This window comes from Rhea americana, unplaced genomic scaffold (assembly GCF_003343005.1).
Source record: "Rhea americana isolate MKP2758 unplaced genomic scaffold, rheAme1 scaffold_98, whole genome shotgun sequence".
In the NCBI taxonomy this organism is placed as follows: domain Eukaryota; kingdom Metazoa; phylum Chordata; class Aves; order Rheiformes; family Rheidae; genus Rhea; species Rhea americana.
In genome coordinates this window covers 1584426-1604585 of record NW_028187177.1, presented here as the reverse complement: position 1 = coordinate 1604585, position 20160 = coordinate 1584426, and the positions used below count along the sequence as shown (strand labels likewise).

At 52.4% G+C, this 20160-nt stretch overlaps 1 protein-coding gene across 4 annotated transcripts in view; it reads right to left on the bottom strand.

Annotated features, from left to right (window-relative positions):
• GPC3 (glypican 3) overlaps positions 1-20160 on the bottom strand; it is a 117524-nt gene that overhangs the window by 36641 nt on the left and 60723 nt on the right. For 3 of the 4 annotated variants that reach the window (XM_085325562.1, XM_085325565.1, XM_085325563.1), the window contains exons 4-6: positions 17337-17470; positions 15904-16029; positions 5803-5923 (exon numbers count right to left, since the gene is read on the bottom strand). In XM_085325562.1, coding sequence (XP_085181688.1) covers positions 5803-5923; positions 15904-16029; positions 17337-17470 — 381 coding nt within the window. Of the gene's footprint in view, positions 1-3349; positions 3517-3970; positions 4088-5802; positions 5924-15903; positions 16030-17336; positions 17471-20160 lie in introns of those variants that run through there. The other variant, XM_085325564.1, reaches the window with a different exon arrangement.

The window sequence follows — 20160 nt, the reverse complement described above, 5'->3', positions numbered from 1 at the left end:
GTCTATTTGGATGCTAGATGAGAGGTAAAATGTCACCAATGAGTTGTATAATCTTTGGAAAAGAAAGCAATTAGCAAAAAGAGGAAATACAGATGAGACTTTCCTTTTTCCTGTGGATAATTGAGATATACAACTTCACCTGSGAGTGCTCCTTTCCCAGCCTTCTCCTATGCGTTCCTGAAACTCACTGCTAGAAGACAGATGAAAGTGTGCAAGGAAAGTAACAGCTCTACATTTTAATGGTCCATTAAGAAAAAAAAAAAGAGAGAAAACCCGTGTAGTGCAACTACAGATGCAGCGTTCCCACAATAAACCCGGGAAAGCCAGGACGTCGGTAGACGCAGCCTTCACGTATGATAGCTGGCGCATGCAACCTTCAGCTCTTGCTGCAAACAAGAACACGGCGGAGGACACTTTTGGATTAAAAAAAAAAAATGAAGGAACACCAGGTATGATCAGACTTAATTACGTTCTGACTACCGAGCATGATGCGTTCCCCAGTTTAACCGGCCTGGCAGAATCTCCTGGTTCCTGCTTCCACGCGGAGTTGGAGGCTGCAGGGGCGCGTTCGCAGCGGGGACCACGGTGCGGCTTCGGAGGCACGAAAAGATGACGCAGCCGGCCTTCAAATACCAGCCTCAGACTCGCTGGAGCTACGGATTATTTTGTGCAGTAAAAAGAGGAATTAGCTGATGCATTCCAAAACGCATTTATCATTACAATAAAAATCTTCTGTCRTCTTATTTAATAGCCTTAGCAAGAAATAATTGCAATGTCTGGCTGCGTTTGACGACATGTGGTTTTAATATTTTAATTGTTACAAACTGTTTAATAATGTYGAACAAAAGGCGCGTCCAAGTAATTTTTCTGTTTATTAATAATTCCTTTTGAGGACCCGATAAATTATATTATGCGTACACCGCACTTCAGTTACTGTAGCGTTAACATATTACGTTTAAAAGTGAAAAATTAGCCAGGAGCGACTCCCGGCCCCAGGCCGCCGGGGCAGCGTCCCGCGAGGGGTTTCCGCCGGCCGGCCCCGCGCAGAGCGCGGTACGTTGAGCCCGGCGCTGGAAGACCCTTGGGCACGAGGGCACCCGACGGCTCCCAGGCCCGCTCTGTTTATGTTCACTTCGCTCAAGCCGTGGCCTCTTGGCCCCTTTCCGAATTAACTCCTGCGCGACCTCCGCCGCAGAGGAGCAGGCCATTAAACCTGCAAACAAAATATCCTATAATCCTCCRAACAAATATCGGATGTGCGGGCTGATCCGACCAGCCCCAAGCAGCGCCGCTGCCACTCGCTGTGCACGAGTTTTACAAACTCCAACTATGTTCCATCTTCATTCCTTCACCCCTCTTTGCCTATTTTTTTTCCATAACTATCCACAACACCTTCCCTCCTCCTAACCTTCAAAATTTAGTTCTGGATCTTCCTGTGAATGCCGTGAAGAGCAGTGTCAGGCTCTTTCGCACGGCCCTTGCTGCAGGATCGAGTCTTTACGCTGAAAACAGAGAGGCGGTGAGCTCCTGCTCTGCGCAACAGCCATAATACTCCAAGAAATTGTATGTTCCCCGTATTTCCAAGAAAATAAATCAAAGTTAGTTTCTCAGGGCTTGTGAAAGCAGATTGCCTGGATTCCGATCCCCAAGGGTTTTCTTTCAAGAGCTTATATGGTAGTTAGATTTCTGGCTAGAGAATATGCAATATGATAAAAACACAGTCCCTATACAGAGTAATAAATTACAGATTGTTTGATGTGGAAACCAAAGAACTGTCAAGCTCTAGTATATCTGAAATATTCTAAATGAGCCCTGAACTCCAATGTCTGGAAATTTACAGAACGTTTCCAGGTCTTTCAATCTTGTGAAGACATCTCCCCCACTTCATTTTCTTTGATGGATTTTATTCTTACAGATTTTTTTCTTCCTTCCCAGAACTGTGTTCTTCTTCCTAGAGATAATCCTATGATAAACAGCAGGGTTTCTCTATGTATAAAAAGGGACGTGAACTGGGCGCTTGCTTAAACTTTGGGAGACCTTTCTGTGCCACAGATTTTCTAYGTGGGCAAGTCACTTCTGCACTTCGCCTGTGCATCTACAGAACAGGGACAGCAAGTGCCCTGTCTCTTCAGGCAGTTTTGCAAATAAACACAAGGCRCTAGGCTCCATGCATGTGTGCTAAAACTGGAACCTCATCCCCATCCGTCAGCCATCTAAATGTCCTCGCAACAGAGGGAAAGCTAACTCACTGGAGGAAAAAAATTCACCTTGCACTTTGCTTTTTGACTAGGGAAGCCACCAAGTCACCAGGAACTTGGAGAGGCCTCATGCTGACTTTGAGCAACCTTTCAATTGCATCATAGTTTCATCTACAGGATGAGTGGAAACTCTCCAAGCTATAAACACACCCTGTCCACCCTGGGAAATACAAGTTACGGACCAATTCAAGCTCATTTTCCTGAAGGTGACCCTTGGCCTCCCAGCTGAGATAACAACACTAATACTTAYGGATGGGCCATTCGTGCCTCTGGGCACAGAGCAAAAATAATTCAAATTCAACTTGGTAGACATCTAACAGAACCGAAAAGAAAAAAAAGAAATCTCAGTTCCAATACAGCAATAACAAACCAGGTCGCCCACTGACGCACAGGAAATAGCACCACACACAGTCATACTTTCATTTGCAACAAAAATGGCCCAGAGTTTTGATGTGATAAGTAGGCACCACCGCGCGTGACTCATTCAGAAAGGACTGACCTGAGACAACACATTCCGCAGATAGCCGTGGTTTATTCATTTATTTTAGCTCGATAAAAGATGCTTACACAGAAATTAATAAAATCTAGCAATTTGTTTTTCACTTCCCCTTTTCTCTGGTTCAAGCTTCCTCTACCCCTTCGAGTCTCTGCAGATTGCATTCTAACGCACAAACGTCATTCTCGTTTCACACTGCAAAAGGCAGAAGAAAATTTCTCACATACATGTACGCTTCTCCATATTCAGTTTGAGAAGACATGAACTAATCAGTGAGCATGACTGCCTCATACAACACGTTCACCAAGCTCAAGCAAGCTCCAAAAGTTGAAGTTGAAAGAACACACATTTTTCAGCAGCATGAGCAGCCTGAAATAAACGGAAGCCAAGTCATCAGCCAATTAGAAACATTAACAAAAGCCACAAGAAAAATGGTGTGGAGCTCTAATAAAAATTGCACCGAATAGAAAGGTTCACGAGTCTACCCACATCCATGAAATCTTAACTACAACTCCTCCAATACAACAACAAACTAGGAAGAATTCATTATACACTGCTAGATCCATAATATACTACTCACCATGTGGGGAGTTCAGAGCTGTGAGCACTAAAAACACTCAAAAAGCTGCTCTTTTCTCCAAAAGATGCTGGACATTTGAAAACCCTTAAAAGATGCTGTTCAGTTGAGCTTGGCAGATAAGCTGTTTTTCACCCCTGCCCAGCATGGGAGTCCGCACCATTTCCCAGATCTGCAGCCAACACCTGAAAAACACAACTGTAACTCATCCGGAGTTGCTCCTTCCGCATCTCCTACTCTTCAGCATTCAAGATGCATTCCAGATGTGACGGAGATCACCAAGCTTCAGCAGGCCAAGTAACTAATGCAATGATGAGCTCCGACATCCGAAATCACAAACGTAATTATTCTCTGCAGTTATTTTACCAGGACACGAGCCACTTACCTTAGACTATCAATCCTCAGCATTAATAGCTAGGTCCATACCTAATTCTCAAAAGTCACTTTCCAGTTCCTCCTGAAAGTCCCACCTTTCTCAAATGCAATTTTCTAAGAGGGTTTGTTTTTTTCAAATTCTTGCATTTATGCCATTAAATGCAAAACAACTCATCTGTCCCCTGCTTTCCAGTCAGATATTGCAAAAGAACACGAGAAAGCGCTGTAGGGGATTACGGCAGCTCGCAATATTCACCCACTTACCCTACTTTTCTCCAAGCAGCGCCTGACGAAGGTGGTGGGCTGCTCTCGGCAGCCGGGTTCAGCCGAGCTGTGTTTACTCAGGCTCTCCCGTTCCGCGACTCTCAGCTCCTCGGCAGCCTGAACGGTTCAGCAAAGACCTAACTTGACCCACTCTGGCAGCCGGCATTTCACAACCGCTTTGTGTCAGCAGTTTCAAGTACACTAATAACCACGTTTTGTTCCGCGCGACTTTCTCGCTGTGAACGGCAAAATATCATTATCACCTGCAGGTTGAAGCCTGCCCTCAACCCCACTTAATAGGGAGCTGATTATGCTCTTTTTTTTTTCCCTCCCTTTTTAATAAAGACGGGCTGTTGGCAGACGGCATCGCTCTGCGACGGAAGGTGGCGTGACGGCCAGGCGGCCCGAGCGCGGGCTCCCGCGCAGCCCGGCGCTYGCCGGGGACCCGGCGGCCCGCGGCGCAGGCTCCCGGACGGCAGCTAACGAGGCATGCCCGCGTCCCAGGGCGCGCGGGTTAAACCGGGGACGGCTATGAAAACAGGCCCAGGAGCAGGAAAGCAGAGGTTAGCAGAAAAGTCGCTAAGCCAGCAGCTTCAGGCAGAGCGGCCCCAGCAGCCCACCGAGCCGGGAAGGGTCGCTCTGCTTTAACCTCAGCAACCCACCGCTGCCAAAAACCTCCCCGCAGAGCATTTCTGAACGAGCTCCYGGGCAGTAAAAGCTCCCTCGGGAGAGACCGGGCGGCTCAGCTGTATTTGAAGACCGCCTTGCTGCTGGAGTATTCGTCCCCCCGAGGTCACAACACTGCRTTCCCAGAAAGCGCAGAGGTCCAAGCTGTCAAGCTACTGGAAAAAAAAMCCTTCTTGGAGTTACTTAGTGACACAGGCACGAAAGCCGAGCCCAGAGCCAGACCCGAGCCGSCTGGCTGGGCAAAGGCAGGGGCTGATGTCAGGCAATAGAGCCGGGAAGTTCAGCGCTTGCCTGAGACATCCCCAAGCCGGACCTCACCCTGCTCCATGCCCCACAACCTCAGTCTCCTAAAACACCCACGGCACGTGGAGCAAACCGAGCAGTGCGAGAAACGCTTCTGCCTGGTCCCCGCAGGGCTCGGCTAATGCTCCCGAGTTAGCGATTTGCTATTACTATTCTGATTGCTACCCCAGCATCAAGGTTTTGTTGCTCACCCGGGCACATGGTCCTTCCCCAAATCCAGCTGCAGGACCTCACGGCTGGGGCCCTACCGCAGCTGCTCCACGCAAAAGGCACTTTCTCTCACCAGTCTCGCATCCATCGCAAGCTGAATGCTGTCAAAGGTGCCACCTAATCCCCTGGCAGCTCTGGTGCTTGCTCACAGACCTAACCTGGCCTCACGGGTAGAGACGAGATTGAGCTTGTACCTGCATGGATGGGAAGGGGGYTTTCTCCCTCGAGAAGAGGGTCTCACTCAGCTCTGCCACTTCCCCGCTCAACACCAACTTGTCCCTGCAGCGACCGGGCRATGCCAAAGGGAATCCTTTGCCCAGAGCTGACATCAGGCACGTGCCACATCCATCCGTGCCCAAGGCCCGGCGCTCCGGGCACTGCTGCCCATACCGGTCCTGCCGTGCAGCAGAGCTCCCTGCCCTTGCGCCGCAGGGATACGCGGCCATGCTTGCGTGGAGCTCGCGTGCGGTGAGCCAGGACACGCCGCACGTGCCCGGGAAGTCTGACGGCACGGCCRAGGACGGAGCTGCCTGGGGTTGTCTGGCTGAGCCCTAGGAAAGTGCGGGGGAAGCCAGACGGATGTGGAAACCACCCCCTCAGGAGCCGTTCCCRCTGGCACGCCGGCAGCGAACCTGGTTGATGTGTTTCAGCTTGTCAATAATCTGGCTGACGACTGGCTCAGGACCTTTCATCTTCACCTCGTGGGTGCCAGGCTGAGCTTTCGGGCCGTTCCTCGTGATCTGGGGACCGTACCTGCGGGGTGAGAGCAGAGGAGATCGTGATGGGATGGAGTGATGTGGAGGAGATCTTTTAAGTTCAGCCGGAACAAAAGAAATCCCAAGATAAGCAGCAACCCCTTCCAAAATGGAGAGAGTAAAACAGTTAATAACAATACAGAAAAGGCAGAAGAGTCCCATAAATACTCTGCTTTTGCAAAGAAGATGTATTTGTATCACATGAGGACAATGAAGTCCTTTCCGGTCCATTAGTAACCAAGGAAGACGTTCAACAATATACAACAGGGATAAATATTTTCACATAACTTGCACCTAAGAGTCCTAAAAAAGCTGGCTGAGCAATTCTGGCTCACTCATGTTTGTTTAAAATAAATCTTGGCAGACCAAGAGACTCCAGTACGAAAGTGGTAGTGTTGTACCCACAGCCAAAAAAAAAAAAAATGAGTGGGTTGACCCAGTTAACTACAAGCTGATTAGCATAACATCAGCCCCTTGCAAAATAATGACTATCATTGATGTGCGATTTCAATAATAAAGAATTAAAGCATGAGAATATAATTAATGCTGTCAACATCGCTAATGGAAAATAGGTGTTGTCAAACAAACCTGATTTCAGTCTTTGATGAGATGCAGCTTTGGGGATCAAAGCAACGGCTTAGGCAGAACGCCCGTCGCCTTTGGTGCGGCGCTGGGCTCAGCACCGCGCCTTATCCTGACTTACACGTGTACCGTGCGAGTCAGGAAAGCACATGTTAAGCAGATTAGGAGCTGGCTGAGAGATCTAGATCCGGTTCCCTACGGGGCACTCTTATGAGCAGCCAGTTTGCAGCGCGGCTCCGAAGAGGAGGGCAGCCAAACCTGCTCTCCCTTTTTTCATCAGCAATTAGGAAAGATATATAAATTCGCTGCTGCAAAAACGTWTGGGACGGCAAAGTTTACCGGAGCAATAAACCCGAGGCGAAGAGGGGCCATCGGAAGGAAGGGGGATGCCTCCCTCGCGGCGCTCAGCGCCGGCGCAGCGGCTTGTGGCGTTCAGGATGGGAGACGACCGTGTCCGGCACCAACCTCAACCTCGCTCCAGCTTCAGGAGCGGCCCAAGCGGCTATCATCGCCTCTTGCTTGTGGCCACGGCAGCGGCACAGAGCATCCTGGTGCCTTCTGGAGACGGGGATGGTTTCGGTCCGCCGCAGCACTGCACCACCCTASTTACAAGGGCCGCGGCTGAAGGCGGCCTGAGTCCACGAGGACGCCCGAAGCACGGGTTTCCACGGGAGGGAGGGGAAGAGCAGCCACGACAGCCGCAGGGGCACACTGAGGGTTGGGGGACACACACAGATCCAGCCCAAGTTAAACTCTAAATTAGCAACGTGACTTTCAGATTCAGATGCCTGGGGATACAGGGATAACTCCAGATTTACACCAGTGCAATAGGAATCTGCCCCCTATCTAAAGTATTCACCTTGCTTAAAATACAGCGGTGAGCTTGATTTCTATTCGGTGGCTCKTTTTCAGAGCCGGACTTGGAGGGAGACCGGTGCTTTGAGTCCCCGGGGAGCTGGGTCCCGCCATGCTGGGCGCTCCCCAGACACAAGTCAGCAGAGGCCTGAGCAGCCTGCAAGATGCATCGCTGGAGCGGACAGGACGGACAGGAAAGGACGGGAGAAGGGAGGCGKGAGCGCTTCTGCGGGAAGCGGCAGCAGAGAGAGGAGGCTAACGCGCCAGGGAACGATTTGCATTTCATTCAGAAAAATCACACGGTCGCTGCTGATCTGCTAACAGGGACACACGTACCCGTGTACCTGCTCRTGTCCGGACTTCAACCGCTTGCCCAGGTCCAGGAGACATGAACTGGCATCTCCCAGGCCCCACCGGTTCCTAAACAACGGGGCCAGCCGCCTGCACGGCCGCTCCACCGCGCAACGCTTTCCCCGCAGCACRGCACGGCGCAGCGACCCAAGGCCCCGCGCCCCTCCAAAGCCACGCTGGGGTTCCACATTTCCCAAAACACACACGGTTGCCCCTCCCCCCCCCCTTTTTTTTTTCTTAAACAGTTGCATCATCCTGGAAAGTACAAAATATAGATATGCACAAGATGCAATAGCTCCCAGTTCAGGAAAGCACTTCAACACGCAGTCAGAGGCTTGCTCTGTACTTAAAATCAAGTGATTTACAGAACTGGGGCCAGAGCGAGCCAAGCGTGGGTAGGCCACGGAAGTAAGGGGTGCCCGGGCGCAGGAGCGCGCCGCGGGGCTGCCCGTGCTCGGAGCACCACCTCGCGGGAGCCGGCGCCGCCGCAAGCGCGAACCGCCGAGTCCCGCGGCGKCTTTGTCGCGTCTGCACTTCATCGCACCGCGCCAGCGTGCCGCACTGATCTGGCGACCGAATGCAAACATCCGTACAAGGCATGACCTTTTAGATGCCAGCAAAATTACAATTTTTTGGTGCCACTCTGTGAGTTTAATTTAAAACAGCGACGGAACTTAAAAGCATGTTGCTAAAAAGTCTCCTGTGGTTTAAAGGATTTAACCAGCAGGATTTAACCAGCAGGATAAATCTCCCACAGGTGTTAGCAAGAGCAGAACTGAGCCCGTTTGGCGCACACCTAAATTAAATTAATACAGTATCTCTCCTAGAACAGTTTCATACAAAGAAACTCAATAAGCTGGTTTTCAGCAGGCAAAAATCCTTCTGAAATCCATGCAAGAGAGGTTTCCCATAGGCTACCCAGTGTTGCAAAGGAGGGAGCAACACAGCTACAGCAGGTCAAGGTAACAACGTGTCCAAAGACCAAGGCTCACTGAAGTCATGCTGGGAAAAGCAGATATCCTGACGTGACCTAGGTGACCCTGCTGGAGCCATAGGTGGGGAAGTCAATGACAAGCTCACCCCCTTCCCATGCAAAAAGTCTACAAAAGAAAGAAGTAAACCTAAAAGTGTTTGCAGAGGGAACTCACCCTAAAGCTGTCATGCAGGGCAAGGAAAGCAGAGTGCCACCACCTGCTTTTCATCTGGMCAAGGACAAGGGCACAAAACAGGCCCAAAATGAACCATTTATATAACTATACAAGACCAGTCATTTGATCTGGGAAGCCAGTGGGCTCTGCAAGCTGTACATCTTGGAACAGGCTAGAGCCACAGCTTACAAACAGAGAAACATCTTGAGTTGCTTCCAACGTAACCAACAAACAGCCCCTCTTCGAGGCACTCATGCCTTTCCACGAGATCCACCACGTCTCCCTCCACTACAGCAGCACCAGCGCTGAACAGCCAACACRGACAGAGGGCAGCAGTTAAAGTCCATCCCACGGGTCCGGGGAGGTCCCTKCACCAGTGTCGCTACATGGGCATGGCCTGGCTTCCATTTCATAAGCATCTTCCAAAATACTTCCCTCTTTGATGTGTCTCACTGTATGAAGATGTCAGACAGCTACATCTCCTTGCCTTGACTCCCTGGGTGTGAGCTCTTGCTGGGGACATGGTATTCTCCATGGATAAATATCATATTGTAATATGCACTGATAAGCAGTCCTCATTAAAGCCAACTTAAAAAACAACCATCTGACGAAAACACTGATGGTCTAAGGTCTTCTGCACAACTACAGACCCTTTATGCTTCCTTCTCATCCACCAGCCATAAACGCCAAAGCACGAAGGAAGAGGGTTTTTCCCCTCTTCCTTCCCACCGTCAACAGATGTCTCCTGTGAATGTTTGGGCATTCAAACCCAAGTGCAGTGCCTTCCAGGTTTTCATTTCAGAGCAAGGAAGACAAGATGACAAAGRCAATTTAAAATATATGCCAATAAATGCAGAATGTGTTCTCATCTTACTTGGCCATGCTAAGCTTAGAGATGAGTTACTGCAATGCTTGACACATGATTTAGAGAAAGCAATCCTGCAAGTCAAACATAAATTGGTTTACACCTTTTAGAAAAGGGAAAGTAACTTATTCATTCAAATACTGATTAATTTATGCCTGCTTTCCAGTTGCTAAGTGTTTACCCAAATGCGGCTGCACAATTTAAACAGCATACAGTTGTCTGAGGGAGAGAAGAGGGATAAATGCAACACAGGCTGCTACTAAGCAGGACTACAGAGTGAGGGAAGAGGCTTCATTTCACAGGGCTTAATAACCAAGCTCAGGAGAGCAGTATCTCCAGCATCTCCCCAAAGCTGCTCTGCATTTCCAGACATGGCACATTGCTCTGGGTTTTGAGGGGATGAGGCCAGCACCCCATAAGTGTACCCCTCTAACCATTTAAAGATAGTTTGGAGTCTTGAATATAGAGTCATTGATCTGCTTAGTCCTGGGCGGGTATACATACCATTCTTTCACCAGAGGTAAAAAAGAAAAAGAAGAAAAAAAGAAAAGGAGGAGAAAATCATCAAAAGTTTTGAAGTGTAAAGCATTAAGGCTTTTGCTTGAACAATATCATTTTTTTCACTCTTTCTCTTTGGCTGCAGAGGCGTCTTCTAAACAGGACAGCCCAGCTTCTCTTTGACAGTCATTCAGACAGCATCAAACACAGCAACAACCTTCCTYTGGAGGGAAAAAAGAAAGACTTTTAACTGAAAACTTAAGTTTTGACTGGCCAAATCCCACCTCTTTTGAGGCCAAAACACTGTGAAAGGGTGAAAAAACAGGAGCAAGCAGAAGAGGCAGATGCTCTCTAAATCCAGCAAACCCTCAGCATCCCTGCGGTCGCAGTGGCTGCTCCAAACCCGCACTAAGCCAGAGCTGCTTTTGCAGCGCCACAGCCAGCTGCCCTCCGGCCACAAACCAGGCCATTTGGGCTGGTGACACATGATCCCTGTCACATATGGAGCAAGAGAGGGGAAAGAGGGAAGATAGGAAAGGAAAATGTGCCACCCATCCCATGCAGGAGCCCAAGCCTCATCTCCACATGGTTTTCAAGGGCTAGTAAAGGTGGGTGCAGTGGTAATGTCATCGCTTTACTCTCTCTGGCCCAGCCACCATCTGGGTTCAATATGACAACGTCAGTGTCACATCAGTGGTGTAAGAGGCAGGAGAAAGGAGGCTGGAGGGTCCAGCTCCAGCCCACTCATCCCACACTCCACTCYAGTTCATAAGTCTCCAAGAAGAGGTGACCATTTCCTGCCCTGCTAGTTTCCCCTCAAAAGAGAGGCCACCCWGCTGCCACTTTCCAAAGGCACCCGGTCAATCCTAGCAATTTCTCCAGCCCAGAGATAGGCAGGGAGGGGGGTGCAGGCTGGGCAAGTGCAGGTCCACCACGGTTGCCAGCTCTCCTCAGGGGTACTAATCCCACGACCAACATGCAGGCCCATGCTATAAGCAGTTGAACGTCTAGGTAGGTGGCAAGAAGGGAGGTGGGACATATGGCTCTCCAGTGCCTTCATAGCTTGCAAGGTGCCCTTGGCTGCTAGCACGCATTGGCTGCTTACAGTCACTGCACAGATCACAGCTCAACAGTCAGTTTATACCTCCAGCAAATTTCTTCCAGAACAACCAGGAGGATAAAAAGTTCTCTGTGGGAGGAGAGCTAAACAGAAAGGACCCATTTTCTGCTGGATTTCCAAATATCAACCGCCCTGCAGCCCGGCTCACTACCGTGAGAGCCCTCCGAGCTYGCCGCCAAGGGAAGCGCGCTGCCTCCTCCCAACCACACTACGCAATGCGCTGCAGCTGGTAAACAGGCTGCAGACACCAGTTTGCTCGTTTTTATTACATCTGAAGTCTCAGGTAATAACCTGGCTCTGGGAAATGGGATTTTAAGAAAAAACAGCAAACACAGTAAAACTTGTTACAAAATAACAGGAGCTTGCAGCATAGAAGGACAGCCTGAACTCTCCCTCCATTCCTACTTCAGTTCAGTAAAGTTCAAGACAGATTATGGAAAATTTGGCCAAATCTGAGCCCAAGCAAGCAGACATAATATAGGAAGATTCATGATCTTCATTTTTGAAATACTCTGGAAACAATTATGGCCACTCAATAACCCACTGCATTTGCCTACTATCCTTTCATTAAAGCTTACATTTGCTACAAAGCTGTGTTTTATGTGTTTGAAAAGTTATACAGCCTCTCTTTGGGGACTCCATTGTATCAGACATTGTGTTGCACTGCCAGAAATAACCAAAGCCTTCATGAGCTGAAGGGTTATTGCTGGCACGGAATTTCCTTTGTTCCAATTACAGAATCTCATTTTTCTCTCTTGCTTCCAATTGTGCTTTCTTTGTTTATGATTCGTATGATTAAAATAAACCACAGCATTTTGGCAAAAACAGGGACATCTGAAACTTCTCCCTCGAAGAAGAGAATTTGGCAAGGTGCTAAAAATATACTAATTTGGAATTGGTATAAAGAGAGCAAGAGTTCCGCGGATGATTTAGATTAACATACAAGTTTGTCTCAAGCAGTTTGGAAACGGCAGTATCTAACAGCAATACTTAACATACTTGCAGGTTTTGCAGCGRGCAAATGTTGCTGGCGTTCTGTTCAGAAGAGCTTTACAGGAATATACTAAAGTAAGCAGATTATTAAAYTCGGAGAATCTACATTTTAATAGGCTTTTAGCATTAAATGTTGCAAAACCCTGATGCTATATATAAGCTTATGTATGTAAAAAGGCTCACATCATCTTTGAGATTCAGATGCCTAACTCCCACAGAAAACAAGACGAGGCTGGTACTTAMGCACCCAGATAACTCGAGCTAAAATCTTCAAATGAGCTAATTATTCAGTCAGCAATACAGCGACAGTGCCCTGGGACATCTCAGGGAACTGCCTATGAATTTACTGATCCCAGACGAGCTCCGAGGAGCGTGCAGGAGCGCGCACGAGAAGAGGAAGGCTCACCAGGTCYGGCCACCCCAGCCACCACTAACGCCCAAGCCCCGTGACCCCTTCGTAAGTGGTTTCAAGCAYGGCTTTTGCTCGGAACCTTTGTGGCTTCCGTAAAAGCACAATATATGTTCACATATGTTGCAAAGCAGCAGTTTGTTGCTTTTTCTCTGTTTTGGCCTACGTTCTTCCACCATACGGTAACAGCACAGCGAAGGACGCWGGCACCTCTCCGCACCTGACCAGAAACCCGGTCTCCCCGTACAAYTGCCACCGCTTGCCAGATGTTGTGTCCAACAGGTCAAGGCACCACATCCTAAACCCGCCTAAGAGAAGGTTATCGAGCTACCAATTCAGAGATCAAACCTCAGCGAGGAGGACAAACTCCTATCATCAGATGGCCCAGCCTGGAGAGGCGAACGAGGTGGACGCCGGCAGGAACAAGGCAGCAGACCTTGCTCGACACCACCGCCGGCACAGGAGAGCCCGTGGCAGGGCTGCACCGAAACCGTTCATCACATCGGGGAAAGAGCACAGGGAAAACGGAGGTTAAAACCTGCCCCGGCTGCAGCGCCCGAGCGCGCCCGCTCCGTCGGGTTAGAGGGAGTTAAGGGGAAGGAGGAAACGGGGAACGGCTCCCGGCTCAGAAGGGGAAAGCAGAGCCGGCGCGGCGGCACTGAGCACGTCCGGGCGGCGGGGACGTCGCTCCGCTCGTTGCAAAGCCCTCGGATAAACAGGACAGAGCAAACGGTGATTCAGAAAAACCCAAGGGGAGGCGCAGAGGGGGCCGGCGGCAGCGTTTGCGTCAAGCAGCAGGATATACGTGGCGGGTGTTATCTAGCTACCTGAATGCGCTGGCACGGGGCTGCAAGTTGCTATTCCAGGCTTGATTTAGCATATTAGGGGAAAAGGGCTTAGAATAACCCGTAATTTTTGCTGTGACAGAGAGGGCAGGAAATGGATAAACCAGCAGGGTTTCTCTCTAGCTTACTTACACTCGGGTAGCACGTTACAGACGTGACAGGTAAACGGCCACAAGCCCCATGGAAAGGGCACCAAAGCACAGCCAGGCCCACGCAGACCTCGCTCCTCCCCAGGGCTCAGCGACCAAACACTTGAATCAAGTGGTGAGAGTCGTCTCCAGCAGCGGTATAGCTGCAGCCCTGTTCCTGTTGGTAGAGGCTGCCTGGAGCAGATTAAGYGTCCTCCTGTCCACCCTGCTGAACTTCCAGGAGGACCTGAGCAAGGAAAGGCTGCATCCGATTTGCAAAAGCCAGTATCTGACAACGCAACAGGGAAACTTTAAGATCTAAAGTATATTTTACATGCACATAACTGTTTCCTCTGACAGTAATTACATGCGTGGGACAACTATCAGGTCAGATCCACAGATCCAAAAATCAGCAAATTTCTTGTTAGAAGTGTGAAGCTGGAGCCGGAATGATGACTGACAAGCGCATCGTTCCCGCACTAGGACAGCTGTAGCCAGGCCAGAAATACAAACGTACGAGCTGCAGGTCCTCACAGCAGCTCGCAGAAGAGCTCCCGTGCCTGAACGGCTGCTTGTCTCCCTCTTGGGGGAAAAAAATGAATAAACTGCCGACCTGGGGTACTCGARCACCGTTACCTCAAATGCACCTGATTTGCAGCAATTTTCCAGCTCTCTGAGAGGGATCCTACATTGGGAAGTCCAAGCACCTGAAGCAGCCAAACGATCGCTCGTCCCCTTCGACCATTCTGGTTCTGCACCAAGCAACGCCATCAGCTTTAGAGCTGGTTTTTGCTACACATTTGTTTCATTTCAAAGCACATTTTGCAAGCGAGCCTGGGGACAGCAGAACCACAGACTGTTTTCTCCATTCAGCTGCGTTTAGATGAGTTTCCCCTGTAGTTTCAGGGGCAGAAACAGCGCTGTGTATGGCTCTCTCTCGGAGAGACCTCCCCAGTCTGCACCCGCCCGGGGCTGACACCTGGCTCACAGCACAAAAATTTCAACATTTGCAACAGCAAAACTTCAGCAGCTCCTGCAAGGGAGCTGATACAGATATTTCACATTACCTGGCAGAGGTGGTGATGGCTGCATGACAGGTCAGAGGGTGGGAAGGAGGACATGGATGGACAGACGCGCTCTCTTCAAGCACAGCAGAGGATTTCATCATTAATTTAATAGCTAGGCAGCCAGCAGGATGAAAACKTGGCGTCCTCTTCACGTACCTACACTTGACCCTCTCCTTCGCCTGCCCTCTCTGCGCGCTGCGGCACCCACCAGCTCCTACGCAGCCCGCAAACCCCGTCCCCGCTGCACAGAGCGGGTCTGCAGCYGGACCAGCCCGGCGCAATCTCCATCAACGGTCTTGGCCCCATCACCCAATATATAATTGCTACTGCTACTTTGCAGCCCGCAAATACAAGCCACTGGGAAAATCTGAAGCCACAACCTTTCCTTCCCCGGCTCTTCCCTCAGCAGCGGTTTCGCTGGGGCTGGTTAAGGCAGTCACCTCGCCGGTCGTGGTCCCGGCGAGCTGTGCTAGGCAGWGACCTCACCCCAGACGCTCCTCTGCAAAGCTGCAGTGTTGGCGGCACGATTTTAAATGTTTTATAACTAACAAGCAGTGAGGAGATATTGGAATAATCTTTTCTTTTCAATTGTACTTCTCACTAGGCATGGAAACACAAGATTTTCCAGAAATGATACAGAAAGAAGATACATTTTTCCTCAGGCAAAGTARGTACATTTTCTTAAGTGTGTGATCTTAGATGCTTGAGTAATTTTTTAAAATACAGCTTAATGCTATTTTCTGGTGCCTTCGGTGTTTCAGGTCAGTATCAYAAGTGCAGGTTAATTATCACCTGAGGCTACTGATCAAGAAGTCATAATTAATATCTCAACTTTTCATCACTTCTTGATTTTATTTCTATCCCTTCTCTTATGGAAACTATTTAATAGCAAAGGATGCTTTGCAAAGCAAGTTTATTAGATAAGACTCAGGCATAACTACAAGAACCTTCCGAGCTGTCTCCCCGCAGTGCTCCGAGACCGGTTCTGCTAAAAGGTTTCGTCAGGATGAGAGAGGCTCGCGGGGAAACGAGCAGCACGCCGGCCACGAACTGCTCCCGGGTTCCCCAAGCATGACGCCGCTGGGAGAGGGAGGGGAAGAGGAGGGCTCCGACTCACCTCTCCACGATTTCTTGCCCGTTCCAGCACAGGGTGTCGTTCTGCACCGCAGAGCTGTGGCTGCAGACGTACTCCGGCAAGCTGCTGTAGAAGCTGCCGTGAGACTTCAGCTTCGTCATGAGTTCCCTGGGAGAAAGGGCAAAAACCGGTGCTCGGTTAGAAGAGGAAAAGGCGACGGCGCGTTTAACCAGGCGGCTGGCCCCTCCGAGCACGGGCAGCCTGCCAGCTCGTCTGCCGGACCCCGGCCACCCCGTGTCCCCCGTCCCCGCCCGSGGCGGCGGCGCAGCGGAGCAAACGCGCTCGCGGTTTTGCACGCGCGACCGGGAGACGCGCACGCCGGGCCGGCCGCGGGATCGTAGCCGGCACTCAAAGGAGCGGATTTCGCTCGGGCAGCAGGTTTCTCCTTGGCCTCCTTCCTCGCCGGGACGGGGGACGAGGGACCGTCGCCWCCAGCAGGGAGCGGCGACCCTCGGCTCTGCGGGGAGACCCGGGAGCGCCGGGCTGCCAAACCGATCGGGTTCGAAAAGCAGCGCGGAGCTGCCCCGGAGCCGGTCGCTGCGGAGCGGGCGCCGGCCCTCCCCTCTCCTCCCTCTTCCCAGGCGCTTGGGATCGCTCTCCCCTTTGGCCGGGCGGACGGCGCAGGGCCGGGCGTGGGGAGCATCCCCCGGGCGTGGGGAGCATCCCCCGGGCGTTCGGGGCCCAGAGGCTCCCGACGCGCGCCGGCAGCTCCGCGCCCGGAGCCCAGCTCCGAACTGCCAGCTGGGGGCAGACGACGCAAAGAGAAGCCGTCGGACGCCGGCAAAGCAGCCCGAGCCGTTGGGCTCCGGGTYTTTCCCCTCGATAAGCGGCGTTTCGGCCTCGTGGCCTTCCAGGAGGCTGCAAGCACCTCCCGACCTCGCGTGGCTACCGGCACCGCCGAGCACGGCTTTCGCTGTGCCAAAAGCCCCCCCAAGGGGTGCCAGGGCAGCCCGGCACCTCCCCGCGCGGCGTCGGGGCGCTCGGCCCCTTCCCCTCCCGACCCGCCTGCGCTCCCTTCTCTGCGGAGCACCGCGGAGCAAGGCACAGAGGAGAAACCTCCCCCGCGCCGCTCACGGGAGCCGTGTCAGGAACGCAGCCCGGTTACTCTCAAAGAGGAAACTCATCCAAGCCAGTCTAGCTGAACTACCCTAAAACACTGCACAAAAATAAAGGGAAATAATCCCCCCTCCACCTGCACGAGAAGCATCACGGGCTGGTCTGGAGCTACTGTTTGCACCTGCAATGCTACCCGGGAGGGTATTTGGCACTGCTGCGCTGCCTGGAAAATCAGCGCTTGGGGCGGGAACGCAGCGCTCGGTGCTGAGCAAAAGCAAAACCGCGAGGAAAAGCAGCGGGCAGCTTTAGAGGTTACAAGAAGGGCGCGTGAGCGAGGACGCCCGGAGCCGGGCTCTCACCTCCTCCGGCCGGAGAGGGTTTCTTCTTGTTCCGCACGAGTCGCCTTCGGGACCTTCTCGCCGCCGCGGGGCTCGCCGGGGCGATGGGCTGACCGGCGCCGCCTCTGCCGAGCGCGGCCGCACAGGCGGCTGAGCTGCAAAACACGAACGCCGCGGCGCGGGGGGAGCGTTAGCGGGACGAGCGGCCGCTCGGGGAGCTCGGCACCGGCGCGGGAGAACGGCCCCGGCCCAAGAGCCCCGGGCGGGACGCGCCCCGGGGACAACCGTCATTGCAAAGGGGTTAGAGGAGAGCAAACGTCAAGGCAAGGAGACTAGAGGCGGGAGCGGGCAGGGGACGCGAGACGGTCCCCGGCGCTCCTCTGCCGAAGGACGCGGCCCCGCGGGGAGCCGCGCTGCACCTCCGGGCGCTGCCCGGCAGCCGGGACGCAGAGCCGCGGGCCAGATGGCCGTCGTCTTTCCTTAAACGAAGGCGAAGCTAAGGTCTCCGTGTTCGAGTGCTCCTTTACAGGCTTTGCACGTGGCTTCGTGGAGGAGGAGGACTTCACAGTGGACAACGCCTCCGGTCCCCGTCCTTCCCCTCGTCCCCGCTGCAAGCCCAGCGGGGCGAGCTCCCCCTTCTCCCAGTCTCCTTCSCGTCACCGGCGCTATTTTGAAGCAAGCTCCAAGGTTTTAAGGAGTCCGGGAACAAGGCACGGGGGGTTCCCTGCGCGCCCCGGGATCGCCGGGGCAYGGCGGGGAGGTGGCGAGAGGGCAACGCGTGCCCCGCCACGTGGAACGCCGCGCCGTAGGGTCATTTTTAGGCAAAAGGAGGTCTTTGGGGGGTTACTTTTTCAGAGAATCTGCAACGCCGCCAAGAAATTAAGGCACCCAACGCAAAAACAAAAACAAAACAGAACAAAAAACAGCACTCTACCAAATGCGGAGATCCCTGGGGAGCTCYGGGATAGCCGGTGCTGAGCGCCGCCGGCAAGGGGAAGCAGCTGGCTCGCAGCGCCCGGGGGAGCAGGAAAGGCTCCGGTTCAGAGGCAGCATCGATCCGAGAGCACCGCAGGGAATAACCCCAGGGAGCAGCACTGTCAGCCCGTTTTAGCGCTTCCCCATTAATTGAGGGTAAGAGGTGCCGGAGGACCGCGGGGAACCCGGCTGCGGCTGCACGGGAGCAAACGCGACCCCGGAGCTGCCTGCCCCCACGGCTGCAGGACGATATTTCTAGAAACCTAAAAAAAAAAAAATTAAAAAGAAGGAAAGAACAACCTAAAAACCTACTTTTCCTGGGAAAGGAAGAGTGAAAGAGTGCCCCACCGGACGCACTAGATTATTCGCACCATGAGCTCCGCTTTGCTCTAGTGCCTAGCGTGCTTCATTCGACCTTTGCTTAAACTTTACAGGGAGTTTCCATTTGTCTTCCCTGGGAACGCCTTTGCTTATGGATTCTTTCTCCAGGAAGATATGTTTTGGGGTATTTTTTCCCCTTCAAGGAAATTTTATGTATATGTATATATATGTATATGTATATATATGTATATTTTTGCAGCAATGTAGTATAGAACATAAACTTTTTAATAGTAGTTTACTGTCTTCACAGGTGCAATAAAAATGCTAATACATGTTAATGCTTAGTCTGCGGTTAATGTTTTGTCCTGTTGACTTCCCCGGGGGCTTATTACCTACATCGCAAGCGTTGCGCTGAGCCCGGGTGCTCGAGCAGAAGGAACAAACCGAGTAGGGTAACGCAGACGTCTTCCACCCGCGTTTCGCTACAACTCCTCGTTCCTGGAGTATTAAACGCTGCCCATCGCCTCTACAGCGTTGCCATTTCYGTGATCGCGACATCGCCTCGCGAGGGTCGCCTAAGAGACGACATCGCAAACGATTCCCGCCCCGGCGCCGGACGCGACCCTCTYCCCACGCCGCCGAGAGCGGTGCTTAATAATGCAGCACCCTTAAATAATGCAAGGCGAAAACGTGTAAAACGCGCCCAAACGTGGCTGCTTAGAATAACAGAGCGCGGGGGGCTCCTGCCGCCGCGGCCCTGGGGGCCGGGAGGCGCTCAGCCGAGGGGAAGGCTGCCGTGCACCTCGTTTTCCTTTGCTTTTTTTCCTTTTTCCTGCGGCGGAGGCTGCCCCTTCGTTCAAAGGCGCCRTGACCTCGATTTGCGTCAGGCCCTTTCAAGCGTGCACGCGTTAGTGCAAAGACRACGTTTCCTCTTTCGGGCGGCCTCAGCAGCGCTTAATTCACCCCAAAAAGCTGCTTTGCATTTAAGCCAGCGGCTGTTTGCCGACGGGGCAGCAGGAAGCCGGACCGAACCGTCGCCGTCCCCTGCGCCTCCTTTGCAACCCGGCGCACGGGGAAGGCACAACCTCGGAGGCGGCTGCCTCTCTCCTACGCTTTGCTAACTCCACGTTTAACGYGGGATCCGCTCTTTGGCTCCGTGGGGCTGGAGCTCCGGGGCGGCTGCTCCAGCCGGAGCTCAGGCTCGGCACCCACCCGCGCACTCAAGCGCCTGCTTAAATTTCCAGCGCGCGCACGCGCAGCTTTCCCGAGCGGAGGCGTTTCCCGGGCCGGGGCTCTGTGGCACGCTAACTCGCCCGCTGCTTTTACGGTAACTCCGTGCAGATCGGCACTAACGAAGGTTTTTACCCGGCCCCGCAGCCCCCACGGGGCGCGAGGCCGGTGACGCTAATTGGCTTCCGCTGCAGATTTCCGGGGATTTTAATATCGCGCCAGGTTTTCGCCTACGGCGCTACACAACGAAGCCAGAGAGAAATAAGTTCCTCACAGCTTAATTTAAAGAGGAAAACCAGATACCTGCCATCGGTCTGTA